The following is a 16,731-nucleotide window of genomic DNA, read 5'->3' as shown; positions in this document are numbered from 1 at the left end:
TGTAGTATGACTTCATCTTTTCTAACAGCTGCATTGTACTCCATTGTGTAGATGTACCAAAGTTTCTTTAACCAGTCATCTGTTCTTGGGCACTCAGGTTTTTTCCAGATTTTGGCTATTGTGAACAGTGCAGCAATGAACATAGAAGTACAGATGTCATTTCGGCTATGCTTTTTTGCCAGGAGAGGTTATTTCACATCAAATGGAAATATTATTTAAAGAAATAACAGTTGTATAAATTAGAACCACACATGTTTTCTGTGACTATGTAAAGTGTGTGGAATGTGTGTTATTTTGTGTGTGTGTGTGTCTGTGTGTGTGTCTGTGTGTGTGTGTGTGTGTGTGTGTGTGTGTGGAGCATACCCAATCATGATCAGAGTTGTTCCAGGCTGAAGGTGGTGCTTAGGGAAATAAGCAGTTATGTGTATTGAACTCTGAACTCCACCATGCAGAGTTTGTTTTGAAATTTTCAGGATTTAGTGCCATCACCTCAGATGAGCAATATTTTTTCAAGGTACTTTTCTAGTTCCCTAAAGTGTTGAACAAAATTATTACCTTGTGATGCCATAACTCTACTTCTATATATGTTCTCAAGAACAATGAAAATATGTTACAACAACAATGATCACTATGACTTCTGGGGGATGACTTTTGTAGTCATGCTTTGACAGCATATAAACTTTAAGTCCTGGGGTATATTGTTCCTAGGCCAGAATACTGGAGAGTCTCTCTGTCCTCTTAGTGCTCTTTCTGCTACTTCCTCCCTACTGCAGGAGCAGTATCTAGTGAGAATTGAAATATTAATGAGACCAGCACACAGGGAAAGTGATTAGAGACAGCAGGATGTAGTGCTAAGAGGCAACAGCAAGACAGAACTGCATCTGGTCACACCCTGTTTCTCTAAGTGTGGGATATTACCCCTAAGTCTTTTAGGCTTCATCAATGAATTCCCTTTTCCTATATAAATTAGAAATTGACTATAAATACTTCTTTCTCTGTTTATGCTATACTTTGACTTTTACTTTGACAAGCTCTCTTACTTAGGAACAATGCTACTCATTCTTAGCATATATGTACACTTTATTTAATTCTTTTTTTAAATTGAATTACCTTGAGATACACAATTACAAACCCAATCATGGTTGGGTTAGAGTCATACGGTGTTCCAAGACCCGTCCCTTCATTAGTGTACATTTCCCACCTCCACTGTCTCCAGTTTCCCTCCTGCCACAACCCCAACTCTACCTAGCCTGCCTCTACAGCCCTGCATTTTCACTTTTCTTCTCTGTCTCTGTCTCTCTATCTCTCTCTCACTCACTCTCTCTCTCTTTATCTCTCTTGCTCCCTCCTTTTGGGCATTATTTCTGCACTACAGATACTGAAGGGTTATCATGGATATCCCTTCGACTCCTTTCAGCCCTTAATTTGTATTCAGAGTGATCATCTCCAACTCTCATTGTCATAGTGGTCTCCTCTCTGTCTTAACATACCCTCCTTCCCCCCACACTCATGGCAAGCTTCCAATCATGGACCAGTCGTCCTCTTGGCCCTTGTTTCTATTAACCATGGTGTTAGCCCCATACTATGTTTTGTTTTTTTATATCCCGCAAGTGAGTGCAATCTGTAACACATTCTTAAATGAATAGTGTTCTCTAATAAAGATTTTTATAATCTTTATTTTTCTGACCTTGAGTTTGTACTCACTCTTGTGGGTCACATAAACCTGTCCAAGGATCTAGAATTAACTGCTTTAGTCCTGACTGTATTCTCTCAACACTTGCACAAGCACTTCAAGGGAGATTGAATAGGGATTGTTTCAGCACTTTTATGCTCGAAGAAAAGGTTTTTATGTCCTAAGAAAAAAATCACTAATGTGAATTAACATATGCAGAGTATTTCCTTCATAAAAATGAATCTACTGATGAGCAATTAACAGGACACTTTATGGTCTTTTTATTAAGAGGTTTAGACGAACCTCTAAATAGGTTTGCCATGTGTGGTGCTTGCCGAGAGTCTTTATATCCAATCATTGAATGCAAATCTTTTAGGTTTCTACTAAAGCTTGGCATCATTCTAGATTACGGGAAACAGTGAAGAAAGCAACCAAAATTTCTGCGTTCACAGAATTTGAAACTGATTCCTTGAGCTTGACACAAGAATAAAAATACTGTGCTTTTCCCTTACAAATCCTACAAATTTTTTTCTTACAAATTTCTTACAAATATTAGTCACGAGGGTTCAAATATGTCTCTTTTCCAATACAGAAATAAGGCCTGATAGGCTCAGGAAAAGAGGCCTTTGGGAAAGTGAAGATGTGGGAACCAGTTTCCACGTTATAAAAGGAGATAAGTCCGACCTCATAGTCTAAGAAAACCCCTATATAAGTAACGTTGTCCAGAGAAAGAGGAGTTATGGGAGACGTCAGTGCAACATTGTCATTGTTTTCACAATGTCTGATGGCCCAGAATCCAGTCTCAGGCTCCCGTATCATGAAGTTGTCTCTTGGCACATTTTCCAGACAAACTCCTACATCCCAATCAGATTCTCCTACAAAATAGATTTCAAAATAATATTTTCCTGAGGTGAAGGCCTCACATCCCAGGACACAGGGTAAGTCTTTAAACCTAGCTTGAGTGTCCTGCTTCTCTTGGGGACTTCCACCAATGACTGTGTTTTCATCCTCGTCCACCTGTAGGTCATTGTGGGCTGTATCTGGATCTAGAGTAACCTTAACTGCAAAGAAATTAATAAATTTTAGAAGAAGAAAACAAAAGAACATGGTTACTTTATGCATAGTAAAAGTAAAAAGGCCCTCCCGTTGATCATCGATTTGCTCGAGCGGGCCCAGTAACGTCTCCATTGGAGACTTTGTTGTTACTGTGTTTGGCATATCGAATACGTCACGGGGAGCTTGCCAGGCTCTGCTGTGCGGGCGGGATACTCTCGGTAGCTTGCCAGGCTCTCCGAGAGGGGCGGAGCAATCGAACTCGGATCGGCCATGTTGACTGCGTGCAAGGCAAATGCCCTACCGCTGTGCTATCACTCCAGCGATATGCATAGTATTCAGTATATTCCAAATATTATCAGTGCGTGCACAAAAGATTTCTTTCTGACAGTCTTTAAAGTCATTTTATGAAAAATCATTGTAAAAAATTTTAAAAATCATATCTGTCTCAAAGAAGGGGAGTATTGAAGAGCTAATATACATGCTTAGAAGTGGGCCAGACTGCCATTATGTGGCATTGTAAAATATCTGGTAGCAGCAGCAATATACTATGAAGGCTCTGACTAGAATCCTGTCCTTATTTAATATTATTGCCATCTTTTGAAGTCATGAAATTTATGTACAAGTGGTACTACATGGAAAGTATCATGCTAAGAGAAATGAGTCAGAAAGAGGAACAGGCATAGAAAGATTGCATTCATCTGGAGAATATAAAGTAACAAAATAGGAGACTAACATCCAAGAATAGTCAAGATAAGTACCAGGAGGTTCACTCCATGGCTTGAAGGCCAGTCGCACATGCTAGGGGAAAAGGCAGCTCAGATAGAGAGGGGAGCATCAAATAAAGGTCGTTGGGAGGACCCTCCCAGGACGAGAGAAGCCTGCTGAAAGTAGACTATAGACCGAACATGATTGCCACCCAATGTCTCTTTTGCAAACCACAGCACTCAAAAGGAGAAAGAAAACAAAACCCACAGGAGTGGGTTGGGGTGGATGGGAGGGATAGTGGGAGCATTGGAGTTGATAATGGGCACTGGTGGAGGGATGGGTATTCAATCATTGTATAACTTAAACCCAAGCACAAAATTTGTAAGTCTACAAATGTACCTCATGGTGTTTCACTAAAATTTTTTTTTTAAATTATTATTACCATCTTTCTCACAGTAATATAAGCAGAAGACAAGATAAATATAATTGACATATTTATTTATTCTCTTGTCCAAAGTCCTGCCTATTTTTCCAAATGACACTGACACAGTATCAGAATGGGAAAATACAGTTAATTCCATACTTGGTTATTGAAGACACAGGTTGTTACTGGGGCTGTGGGATGACATTGCTTTGTCCTTTCTCCCTTTCTCCACAAGGAGCTTAGATTTATCAGGTTACACCCATCACAGTGCTCCGGAATCACTCCCATTTTTTCATTTATCGGTAACCACTTCTCTCTGCTCTCCTCCCTAACCAGTTAATCAGCTTTTCCCCTAATCAGACTCTGTTAATTTGTTAGGTCAGATCCTTCTTGGACACTGAAATTGTCACTTAATCACTTAATCACTTAACTTCCCGTTAGTCGTCGATTTGCTCGAGCGGGCGCCAGTAACATCTCCAATTGTCCCTGTCGCATGCTAGTGTAGCCCAATGGCATCTGTTCGCTCCAGGAACATGAAGAGCCTCAAACCAATCGTTCATGATCTTGACGAAGAAGTCTGACCATCTGGTAAGTGGGCGGCCACGCAGTCTTTTGACATCCCATGGAATCCAGTCAGTAACAGCTCTAGTCCAGCGGTCATCTTTAAATCTCATTACGTGACCAGCCCATCTGATTTTCGGCACCTTGGCAAATGAGACAGCGTCCCTGATTTTTGATCGTCGACTGATGTCAGAACTCCGGATTCTTTCTCTCATTTGAGTGAAACGTGATATTCCAAGCATAGCTCTTTCTATTCTTCTTTGGGAGACCTGAATAGCGTTCTCATCTTGTTTGCGTAGGGCCCAGGTCTCTGAGGCATATGTTAAAGCAGGAAGAACAGTGGAATCAAAGAGATGTGCCCGGATCCGGAGGTTCTTCGTCCTCTTAGCTATTTCTTCGACGTTCTTGGAGGGATTCCAAGCCGCTCTCTTCCTCCTGCACAGCTCGGGTGCCAGATTATTTGTCATGTTGACCTCTCGACCTAGGTACACATAGCTGTTGCATTCGGAGATGGTTGTTCCGTTGAGAGCGAATGGGGCATCAGGAACGAGGCTGTTTCTCATAAACATTGTCTTCGTAAGATTCAGCTGTAGTCCTACCTTTCCACACTCACGGTCAAAGTCGGCCAGCATTTGTGCCACTTGGCTGATGTTTGGTGTTATTAAAACAATGTCATCAGCAAAGCGGAGGTGGTGTAGTTGCCGACCATCTATCTTCACTCCCATTCCTTCCCATTCCAGTTGTCGCATGATGTTCTTGAGGGTGGCACTGAAGACTTTCGGTGAAATGGTATCACCCTGCCGCACCCATCTCTTGACATCAACGATCACTTCTTTGTAGAATGGTGAGATCCTGGTAGTGAATCTGCAATATAGCTCACGGAGGATCCTGATGTATTGGGCTTGAATGCCCTGATTGGCTAGGGCTTCAATGACTGCTTCCGTCTCAACAGAATCAAAGGCCTTCTTTAAATCAATGAACGTTAAACAGAGCAGCATCTTGAACTCCCGAGAAACCTCAATGAGCTTGGTTATCATGTGGATATGGTCGATGGTGCTGAATCCTTTGCGGAACCCTGCTTGCTCGCATGGTTGTCCTTCATCTAGTGTTCTGCCAATCCTATTTAGGATGACTCGAGTGAACAACTTGTAGATGACAGACAATAGGCACATCGGGCGATAGTTGCCAATGTCATGGATGTCTCCCTTCTTGAACAGTTGTACGGTCCTGCTGGTTTTCCATTGGCACGGAACCTTGCATTCAGACAGGTAGCGAGTGAAGAGCCGAGCCAGTGTATTGATGAGTACTGACGGCAGGTTCTTCAGGTGTTCAGGTCTGACCTTGTCTGGGCCGGGTGCTGTTTGTTTCTTTACCGACGAAATGGCGTGTCAGATTTCGGAAGGGAGAACATTGGGAACGACATATCCATCCTGTGGAATTTGGTATGTCGGCAAGTGGACATGGCTATTGAAGAGATTTGAGTAGAAGTCATGGATAATCTTCTCCATTGCCGTTCTGGAGGATGTAATGGATCCCCAGGATGTCGGAGGGCAGTCATCTTGGTCTTGTAGTTGGCGAAAGACAGGCGGGCGTTATGAATACTTTTCCCGGCTTCTGCCGCATCTACCAGTACTTCTGCTCTTCTCTCTTTGAAGTCTTCCTTGATCGCATCTCTGCACTGCTTTGCAAGCTCGGACATTAGCTTGTGGTTGCCTGAGGCATGCGCCAAACCACGCTGGCGAATTAGCTCAAGAGTTTTAGAAGATAGGCGATTTTTTGTGGCTATCTCTCTCTTGGCATTCCTCGCACATTCATGGAGGTGCTGAACCAATCGATCATATTCCTCCTCAATGTTGTCAACAATGGCATCTTCCCATGTTGCCGCAATAGTACCAAAGAGTTCCCAGTTGGTGGTCATTCTGGGAGTTCTCTTTTTGAACTTTGCAGCCCTTTCTCCCCGCTCTGTGAAGTAGAATTTTGCACGAAGGAGATGGTGGTCCGATCCTGTTCGAAATTTTGGGACAACAGCGACATCAGTCAGGCAAAACCGTCGATTGAATATGATGTGGTCTATTTCGTTGTGGAATCGTCCACTGGGAGACTCCCATGTCCATCGTTTAGATTCTGCCTTTTGGAACTGTGAGTTACCATGAATGGTCTTGGTCGACATGATGAACTCAGACAGAAATTGTATTGGAAGTTAATATTGCCTTTCTCCTCTCCTTATGTCTTATGTCTTTTGAATAGTTTACTTTAAAGCAATGTCCTTTTTGTATAGATACAGGAAGTCCTTAGGATTTAATTGGCTTTTAATATTATTTACTCCCGGGCATCTGCTTTCTTCACTTAAGCCTTATTGCCCTTGGTTCCTAACACCCCCAAAACAGGGTCCCGACAGGGGACTGAATGGACACAGGGTAAACGGTGAGCTACCCTGGCATCAAAATGGGCCAGGCCAAAGTGCCACGATTCTCAACTATAAGTTAAGAGTTTGATCATAGACAAATGCTGTCATGATCCAAAAGTAACGACGGGACTAGGACCCTGCTAGGGATAGGAAAGACTACCTGGCCTGAGCACTTTAGTCTGAGATCAAGATGGTCCTAGGAGGGCAATTCTATAAGTTTAAGGTATTTTTTACTTTATCCATACAAAATGATTTATATTATGAATGCTTATATGTTTGTTGGACAAGGAGAGGAGAAACACACCCATGGGATTCTTCTCTAGGGTGGGTCATCCTGCTGAGAGAGTATCTGTCCTAGAAGCAGCTTTCCCGGGGGAAAGAATTCTACCCCTATTGTTTGTGACCACACCTGTGTGTAATTGTTATCCCAACCCCTCATGCTTTGGGATTTAACTGTACTGTAAGAGTGGGCTGGGGGATCAGAATCGAGACTCCAGAGAAGAAGAAAGGGATCAGAATCCAGACTCCAGAGAAGGATAAGAAAGGGGATCAGAATTCAGACTCCAGAAGGAAAAGGAGAAGGGAGATCGAGAAGGGGAATGAAGTAGCATGGGGGAGGAGGAAGCAGGGGAGGAAGAGGAGAGAGACAGGAATGAACGGAGAGAGGATTGGAATAAACTGCAACTAAGACCAACCAGCCTGGCCCTCGTTTCCTTCCTTCGCCTGCCCATTACCACTGACCTCCCCCGGGGTGGGGGAAGTGGGTGAGGCTACCGAACTCTGGCGGGAGTACAGATAGACCGTTGCCACTGCTGTGTTCTTTTTGAGTTTACACAGGGGCCTTAGGACACATGGCTACTCTTCAACTTTAAGTATCCGCTCTCTTGGGATTCTCATGCACAATACGCACTAGTAAAAGATTATGTACCAAGGACAAATGTACCAAAAATGATCTGAGTAAAGTTAAGGATGAAAGAAATAGAATGATCATTATGGTACTAAGAGCACAATTTAAAAAACAAAACATTTGTTTGTTCCAGCTAGAGAGTTAAGTCAATTAGTCACCTAATGTCTCCTTGTAAACACTGAGTAGATGATCAGAAGGACATAAAAATAAGGTATACAGAAACACTTCTTTCTGTTTTTTTTTCAATCTCCAAACCATTCCCCATCTTTTAATGCCTTGTCTTCCTAAACATATGACTTCTGGGAAACCAGCTTCCTTCCTTCTACCTGATTTCATTTTTCTTAGCCAATGAGAGTGTTGGAGAGAATGAGTGAAACAAAGAGGTGGAGTGGCAATCATTACTATGAAAGTTTCTCCCCAGTGCTCTGAGAGTCTGCACTTGTCTTTCTCAGGTCACACTCTGTCCTGTTCTTCAGATCCCTCCACCTTTATTTGAGTCCCAGCATGATGAGGACTCCCTCAGTATATGTGTGCTGGTTCCTTCAGTGTTCTTTAATCATTGTCCTAAATCTATTCTCTGTTTAACTCACTTATCAAACTCTCCTCAATGAGTTCTTAAAAGGAGCTGACTGAACACATTTGGAATTTTATTTATAATACTTAGATTGGTTAAAAAATAAACCTTGTTTGCAATACCACAACACCCAAAAAGAGAGAGAGAACAAAAGAGTATGTTCTGCCACAGAGGTGGGGTGCGGCGGAGGGGACGGGGTGGGGGCGGTGGAAGGGATGCTGGGACCATTGGTGGTGGAAAATGGGCACTGGTGGAGAGATGGCTACTCAATCATTGTATGATTGAAAAACAAGTATGAAAGATTGTAAGTCTGTAACTGTACTTCACCATGGTTCACTAATAAAAAATTTAAAAAAAAAAACTTGTTTGAAAAAATACCATCAAAATGTGGCGAAGAAAGAAAACCAAAAAAGGGGAGAGAAGAGATGAACAGACCCTTCCTCAAAGAAGCCATGCAGATCACCAATAGGCTATGAAAAAAATTTTTTTCTGTCACTTATTATGAGGGAAACACATATCAAAATGGCAATGAGTTATCATCTCACACCAGTGACACTGGCACAAACCAAAAAGAACAAAGCGATCAGTGTTTGAATGGGTGTGGGGGAAAGAAAGCTTCATTCACTGTTGGGGAAAGGTCACTTGGTTCAAACTATTTAGAAAATGAACAAATATCAAAATAAGAATGAGGCTTCTATATGACACAGTCATTACACTTCTATGCACACTTAAAAGGATTCATACAACTCATTTTGAAGTTGATGAGGTCTGAATTATAAGAAGCTTTTCCCTTACCTACCTAGCAACTGTATCCATTATCACCCATTATAATGGCATAATATTCTCACAGTGTGTATACACTACATTTTCTTATATGAAACATGTCAGGCTAAGCATGCCTTAGAATTCAGAACAGTTTTCTGTCATAAATGCAAATTTGTATATCTATACTCTAAGTATGGGGACACACCCAGTGCGCATTTCATCACCACTCCTACACTAAACAAAGTCAAACAAAAATGACTAAATACTGTCCAATCGAGGACAGTGAGGCTGGCAGACTAACAATGACTTTAATAGTCCCCACTGAAATCTTGTGAACTACTATGTTCTTTGCTCTTGGGCTGGAGCGATAGCACAGCGGTAGGGCGTTTGTTTTGCACGCAGCCAACATGGACGACCTGAGTTCGATTCCTCCGCCCCTCTCGGAGAGCCCAGCAAGCTACCGAGAGTATCTCGCCTGCACGGCAGAGCCTGGCAAGCCACCCATGATGTATTCGATATGCCAAACACAGTAACAACAAAATTTCCAATGGAGACGTTACTGGGCTCGCTCGAGCAAATCGATGAACATGGGGAGGGCCTTTTTACTATGTTCTTATTGGATTGGGGTGGCGGGGAGGGGGGTGTTTGAGGGCCACACTTGGTGGTGTTCAGGACTTACTCCTGACTCTGTGCTTAGTGATCACTCCTGGCAAAATTTAGGGGATTTTGGAATGCAGGAATCAAACCCGAGTTTCCTGTATGCAAGGCAAACACTCAAACTACTATACTGTGCTCAGGCGTAACACTGCATTATTTTTAACCACTAGATTTCCATTAAAATAATAAAGTTTTCATAGTGGTTCTTATTTTATAGTCTAACAAATCATGGAAAAATCTTAACTTTTAGAGTTTTGTTTTTAAGTGCAATTTTCGGTTATCATGGAAATAAAGCAAGTATGGAAAGAATGATGTAACAGCAGTTTTTTTTTACTAGGAAGCACTTGGTTTTCATATGGTTCAAACATTTATTATGCTACTTGGTCTATCCCTAAAACCACTGGCAGCACAGTCTTCACCTACCTTTCTGAAATTAATTTGAAAATTGAATATCATAAACATAATCCTTATGTTCCAACCCTGTTCTCTATACTTTGTGTAATTGATGATATCTTTTTAAATTTGTCACAGTACACTGAGTGGGAAGTGTTAATATTTTGTTATGTATACAGGACAGATATTAATGTTATTTACCTGGGAGATATCACTAGTGAACTAGAAGAAAAGAGGTTGAAATATCATCAAAATCCAATAATCTAGCAGAACCTTCCCAGAGTAGTAAAACGACTTTCCTAGTTTTCCTCCCACTAGTATTATTTCAAGAATTTTGGATGTCACATACCCTTATCAGTCTCAAACAATGTCAGCAATTGACAGAAAATGCTATCTACATCAGGCATAACTTGAATATCCAACGAGACATCCTCTGGTGCATTTATACTGATAGCCAAAATCCTGGTTAAGAAGAGTCAAAAAACTTCATCAGAGTCACATTCCATTAGACTCCATATTGCAACTATCTCTCCCCCCTGAATTCAAAGAGCACTTACCTGTGCAAAGTGTCTGTCACATCCTATAGAGCAATAAAGATAGATGTTGGTATGGAAATATTAAAATTTTATAGAATCTTGATAGGTGGCTGTTTCTCTGAAACCTTGCCAAGGAGCAAATGCAGTGGTTCCAATCCCATGTATTAATCAATTCCCTGGGAATGATTCCCATCCCAAGTTCCTTGTACAGGATTCTTTAACCCTTTCCCACCTGTGGTACAATACCTGTAGGCCTATCTTTCCAAGGACTAGCAGTTATATCCACTGCAGTAAACCATTAATATTCACCCTTTCTATCCTTGTTTACTAGCATGAGTACATTCACAGAGTTTGAGAGAATCACTGAAACAGTATAATATCATGACAGTATCTGATCAACATCAGAGTATGTTTTCTTTCTATGGTGCATGAAGTTATTGCTACAACCACATAACCTGTGAGCTGTTTGGAGGAAAATTGGGAGCTGTCTCATACTGGCTCACTCTTTTGCATTCAGTGACCTCATTTATTCTGAAGAGGTCACAGTAGACATGTTTGTCACAAAGGTCCTCACAGGATAATTCATGTACATCCCTGGAAACTGATTCACTAAGATGTTGGCAGCAGATTTGCACCAAGATGGAAGGTCTTGCTGTGCGACCTCCATCCTTTATGAAAATAGAATAAGGATCTCCAGGGCTTTATCACAGGAAGCAATAACCTTAATGTTACAAAAACCAGACCTTATAATATCTATTAGAGCAATATAAAAGAATAAATCAAGAGAAAGTTTATCAAACATTTTAGTCTTTGGTTTTAGCCCTCACCAGTCAGCAGGAATATCTTTGAGGAGATTGTTTGACCCCAGATATCTCTACAATTAAGACTTAGGCTAACAAAAATTCTCCCATGGATCCCTGAGAACTGCCATATCTATCCAAGGGGACTTTTTATGATTTACACAAAGGTACGTTATAGAGTAGAGGGTGACATCTCTGTACAGGCGTGTGTATCTAAAAGAAACTTTCCTTTAAATTCTCCATTCTCCATACTGTATGCATTTTTGAGAAAAAAGGAAGCAGACCATTTCTCCATATTCCTCACCATTTTCTCTAAAGTTCCAGGAACTGACGGGTTCAGCCATTCTCCATGTACACAGTCTCACCTGCAATAACTCCTCAGCTGACCCCTGACATTTCCTCTCTAGTTCTTGGATGTGTTCGTTCAGTTCCTGGCTTTGCTTCTCCAGCTGGGCTTCACTGTCCTGCAGTCTCTTCAGAACTTGCTCTTCTTCATTCTCCAGTCTCCATAGATAAGATTTCTCCTCCATGTGCAGGATCATGTGCAATATCTTAAAGTTATACTCTATATAATTTCTTTTACTCAGAATATCAGACTAGAATGAAGAAAGCATATTCAAAAATGGCTGAAACTTTAGGTATATTAAAATAAAAATTTAGTACTTTCATTCACTTAGAATTACGTAGAACATATGGAGACAGGAAGTTTACCTTTCTCAGGAATTTGGTTTTCTCTACATCGATTTGCTCAAGCGGGCCCAGTAACAGCTCCATTGTGAAACTTCTTGTTACTGTGTTTGGCATATTGAAAACTCTCAGTAGCTTGCCAGGCTCTCCGAGAGGGGCAAAGGAATCGAACCTGGCTCTGCCAGGCTGGCTGCGCACAAGGCAAACGCCCTACAGCTGTGCTATCACTCCAGCTCTTTCTCTACATATTACTTGGAATTTTTGTCCTTCTACTACCCAAGGCTGTTGAATTGAGGGAAGAAGGAACACCCTCTGTGAGCCAAAATTCAAAATTCACACAAAGAGTTCATGGCAGAGGTTTGGAAAGACACCCTCAAAAACCTTCTGACCTGTGAAATTTTAATATAAACTTTTGGATTACATCAATGTTGCCAGAAAAACTCTGGATTTCTCTCCTGAGCATTCTGGTCAATCCAGGAATAGACCTTAGTCTACCATCATAGATAATCCTGTACCATATTTCTGTTCAATCTCAACAATTTTGAATATGAATTCCACCTAAGAAAGACAACCTGTTCCTCATAATGATTATTTTCTGAGTGTGGAAATTGACATGCCAGATCCTGCATTGTGCTAAATTTCTGAGTGTTAGTTCTAGGCTTCAAATAGCTAGGTACTTTGAGATGTTTAAAGCTTCTAAACCTGTCAAGATGAATCTATGTAAGGAGAAAACAACTCTGCATATCCTAACTACTATTAGGAATCCTCAACAATTACTGCTGAAAAGTCAAAGGAACACGAGCTCATTCTCATATTGCAGCAAACTAGAAATATTCAAACAAATAATTTGAGATTTTCTCTTTAGTCTAAGAATGAGATTAAAGCATTGTTTGCTTTTGTCTAATCCTTCTCTATAACTAATCTCTATTATATATTAGTTCTATTAGTTCATTACTCAAATTCTTACCTGAAATTTTGTTATTTTCTCTCTTAGGTCCCCTTGCCATTTTTTATTTTGGTCTTCTAGTTTCCTCAGGTATTTCAAAGATTCCTGGAAGTTTTCCTGATGAAAAATTGTTGATGAAGGCTTATGAATTGGGCATTTTTTCATTATGTATCTAGGGGGAGATCACAGACTTTCAAACAGAAAATAATATTGAAATGTGCATGGTCCTTATACTTTCAAGGATACAGACTGAGGGATTTGTGTGAAGTGAAAAAATTTGATCTTCTGAGAGAGGAGTGTCCGCCCTGGAGGCAGGCTGCTGGGTGGCAGACTGAAAAACAATGGGAGGGAAACTGGTAACATCCATGGCGGAAAATGTACACCAGTTGAAGAGATGGGTATTAGAACATTCTATAGCTGAAACCCAATCATGAACAACTTTGTAACTGTGTACCTCATGGATATTAAATAAAACAAAATTTAAAATATAATTTTTGATCTCCTGAACAACCTGAAGGAATTGTTAAGGTTATTAATGTAATTTTTCTATTTTAGAAACAGATTCTTCTGGTAAGCCATGGCCTAAGTTACCAATGCTGCGTTCTGCCATATGAACACTGTACAAAGAAAAAATATAATAATGTATAATATTTTCTATAATGTGTTAAATGTAAAAATAATCGCAGAATATTGACACCTTGACATTTTTATTAATATTGTAAGTATTAGTATGTATAAGTAAGAGTAGGCAAGTACCACTGAAGTTTTTTGTAAGGGTCCAGGATGAATGGAGAGATGTTCAGGAGTTAAGGTGCTTGCATTGTAAGTGCATACCTGGTCCAATCTAAGTTTCAACAACCAGAGCCAGAAATGAACCCTGAGCAGTGAGCCGTGAGTGAGCCCTGAGCACCTCGGTGTGTGTTCCCTAAAACCCAACCCCAATATAAGAGTCAACAGGACAAATGAATGTCAATGAGACAGAGCACATACTTTGAAGAGGATTCTTAGTTTCATCTCCAAAACAGTATTTTCTCTGAGTGCCAACAGATATGATACTGGTATTTCTGAACATTACCAAGTATGGACCCAGTGACCCACAGCACTGCAGGACCCTAGCACTGAACAGTCAGGCCACTGTGTCTTGTATCACATGGAGTGACCACTGGATCATGGGACACTGCTAGGAAAATACTCTTGAGAAAAAATGAAATGGACAGGAAGTTGCTGTAATATCTAATGGAAAAAGTCATTATGCAAGCAATTTTAAATTATTTAGCACCAATATCAAACTTTTTAATTATTTTTCAATAGACTTTTATTTAAGGAGCACACTTTTAAGGTTAACCACTTTTCTATCATAAGAGTAGTATACTTGCTCTATAAAGTCAATATATTTTTTGTCTGAAAATATTGTTATACCTCTCAGTTGTTCAATGCTATCAGTGGCTATATGAAATTCTTTCAAAGAACACTGCTGTTTTCATTGGGCAAATATCTTACAGATATCATTGTTCATGGATATTATGATACCAATCTTTGTATATGAATTAATATGGCTGTTAATATATATGTATATATATTAGATGGGCAGGCATTATAAAGTTTATCTAAAGATTAAAATGATGAAAGCAACATCCTGGATTTCAGATTAAACTGTTTCAGGCCCATGGATGCAAAAGAGAATGGGTACTTGGTGAAGTACTCTGGCCAGTACTCACCTTGTAGTCTTGATATGCATCTGCAAAAAGGACCGTGGTGTGCCCTCTGTGCTGTGGTGTCCGCTCACAGCGCCAGCAGATGAGCTGATCATCATCTTCACAAAACAGGCTGAGCTTCTCTCCGTGGTCCTCACACAAATTTTCCTGCTCCATCTTCTTAATGGTGTCAATGATGTTTCCTAGCAGCCTACTGGGCTGGATGCCCTCCCTTTGAAACTGTGCCCTACATACAGAACACCGGAAGTTTCTCTGTGATGGTGACTCCTGTTGCTGGATCTCAAGATTTTCTAATATGCAAGAATGGCAGTAGAAGTGCCCACAGTCTATCATCACTGGCTCAGTCATCAGATCCAGGCAGATGGGGCAGATGGCTTCCTCCCTCATGGTCTTTGCTGCGGCCGAGGCCATGGTTTTCCTGGAAATCTTTAATGTCGAATCCAGTGGTAGAGATCAAGCAGGTGGGATTTTTCTCTACATGATGAAATAATACGTCACTCGAGCTTGATGGGAGTGACATTTTCAGAGCATTTAGTTGGGTGTGGAATATCATAGTTTTAGACTAGACACATTGAATGCTTTACTATGTGTAGGTACTGGTATAACCATCCCTCCAAATATAGAACACACCATAACCACAGAAATATTTTATGGATCTAGTCTAAGAGAAAGAAGCCAGAAGTTATTTTTCACACAAATTACTGTTTAGCAGAAAGAATATTGGGGAGCTTTTAAAATAGTTTACCCCCAATAAATAAATAAATAAATAAATAAAATAATTTACCCATAACCTAATCATCACAAGTACTTTGTTTCTAATCAATTGCTTGTACTAGTAGCAACACTTAAAGTTATGGCTGTCAAGGAAGAAGTTTCAGTGGATTCATATTTGACTGACAAAAATCTCTCTCTGCATTGTATTTACCCCTAACTCCAAAGAATAATATCAGTTGAATGAAGACAGGGAGATTCCTCTAGAGTGACAATGTAAACTAATAGCTAACTGATATGTCCATTCCATCATCTTCCTGATCTAAAAGGTAAAGGTAAAGGCCCTCCCGTTGTTCGTCGATTTGCTCGAGCGGGCCCAGTAACGTCTCCATTGGAGACTTTGTTGTTACTGTGTTTGGCATATCGAATACGTCATGGGGAGCTTGCCAGGCTCTGCCGTGCGGGCGAGATACTCTCGGTAGCTTGCCGGGCTCTCCGAGAGGGGCGGAGGAATCGAACTCAGGGGTGGAGGAATGAAAGTTGATCTGAGGGAAGTAGAAGAGTAAGTCCTAGATCAGAGCTTCAGATGACCCAGAGAAAATGAATCTGCAGTTGCAAGTATTCCTAAGAAGAGCTCATAATCAAATGACTTCACTAGTGTATGAATAAAATGGATGAAAGAAATTTGCCCCTCTTGTCGTGATACCTGAATTTAGAGCCAGAAATAAACCCTCAGTCCCAAAGCCAAAAATTATGATCAAAAAGGCAATGGCAATGCAATGAAACCACCAGAGGTTTAAAACTCTTCCCTTATGACAACAACTGATAGTGCTTACTTGAACTTCAAGTCAAGGCACTGTGGAGAATATCCATATATGACCCTTCCCAAAGTCATTCAGGGCTCTTGCTCTTCTGGAGACGCTCACAGTCTCTTTTGAATGTGCTATCTTTTGTTTCTCTTCCCTTATAATAAAATTACTTTATGTTAAAACTAACAAAAATATCTTGTTAATAGCCTCTAACCACATGTCAATAAAGTCATTCATTGTTACCAAGTGGGTCTCATTTCTGAGACATGGACGTTTGATATATGCAAATCATAAATGTAATATACCATTTCACTAAACAGGTTAAAAATGAGTAAAATGCCTGTGTAAATGCTTCTCCAAGAAATAAGACTATAAAGTTTTGAAAAAGGGCATAGCTTCTTTGTAA

The 16,731-nt window shown here is 40.5% G+C and overlaps 1 protein-coding gene across 1 annotated transcript; it reads right to left on the bottom strand.

Moving 5' to 3' along the window:
* Positions 1 to 2,224: 2,224 nt before the first annotated feature.
* LOC130040132 (E3 ubiquitin-protein ligase TRIM38-like) lies at positions 2,225 to 15,216 on the bottom strand. The gene is made up of 7 exons (XM_056132151.1): positions 14,809 to 15,216; positions 13,112 to 13,207; positions 11,823 to 12,053; positions 11,113 to 11,325; positions 10,679 to 10,701; positions 10,471 to 10,583; positions 2,225 to 2,733 (listed from the first exon to the last, which is right to left on the bottom strand). Exons 1-7 carry the CDS (start codon positions 15,214 to 15,216, stop codon positions 2,225 to 2,227), a joined length of 1,593 nt encoding a protein of 530 aa, XP_055988126.1.
* Between the last annotated feature and the right edge of the window lie 1,515 nt (positions 15,217 to 16,731).

This window comes from Sorex fumeus, unplaced genomic scaffold (genome assembly GCF_029834395.1).
Source record: "Sorex fumeus unplaced genomic scaffold, SorFum_2.1 ptg000094l, whole genome shotgun sequence".
NCBI classification, from domain to species: domain Eukaryota; kingdom Metazoa; phylum Chordata; class Mammalia; order Eulipotyphla; family Soricidae; genus Sorex; species Sorex fumeus.
The sequence above is the reverse complement of the archived record's forward strand: the minus strand, read 5'-3'. Positions and strand labels throughout refer to the sequence as shown.

Excerpts from the sequence above, each read along its gene's own strand:
- LOC130040132 (XM_056132151.1), bottom strand. The coding sequence starts at position 15,216 with ATGGCCTCGGCCGCAGCAAAGACCATGAGGGAGGAAGCCATCTGCCCC. Across the intron at positions 13,208-14,808 it reads ATGCATATCAAGACTACAAG|GAAAACTTCCAGGAATCTTT; the intron begins GTGAGTACTGGC and ends ATTTTTCATCAG. Across the intron at positions 12,054-13,111 it reads AGAAAATAACAAAATTTCAG|TCTGATATTCTGAGTAAAAG; the intron begins GTAAGAATTTGA and ends TCTTCATTCTAG.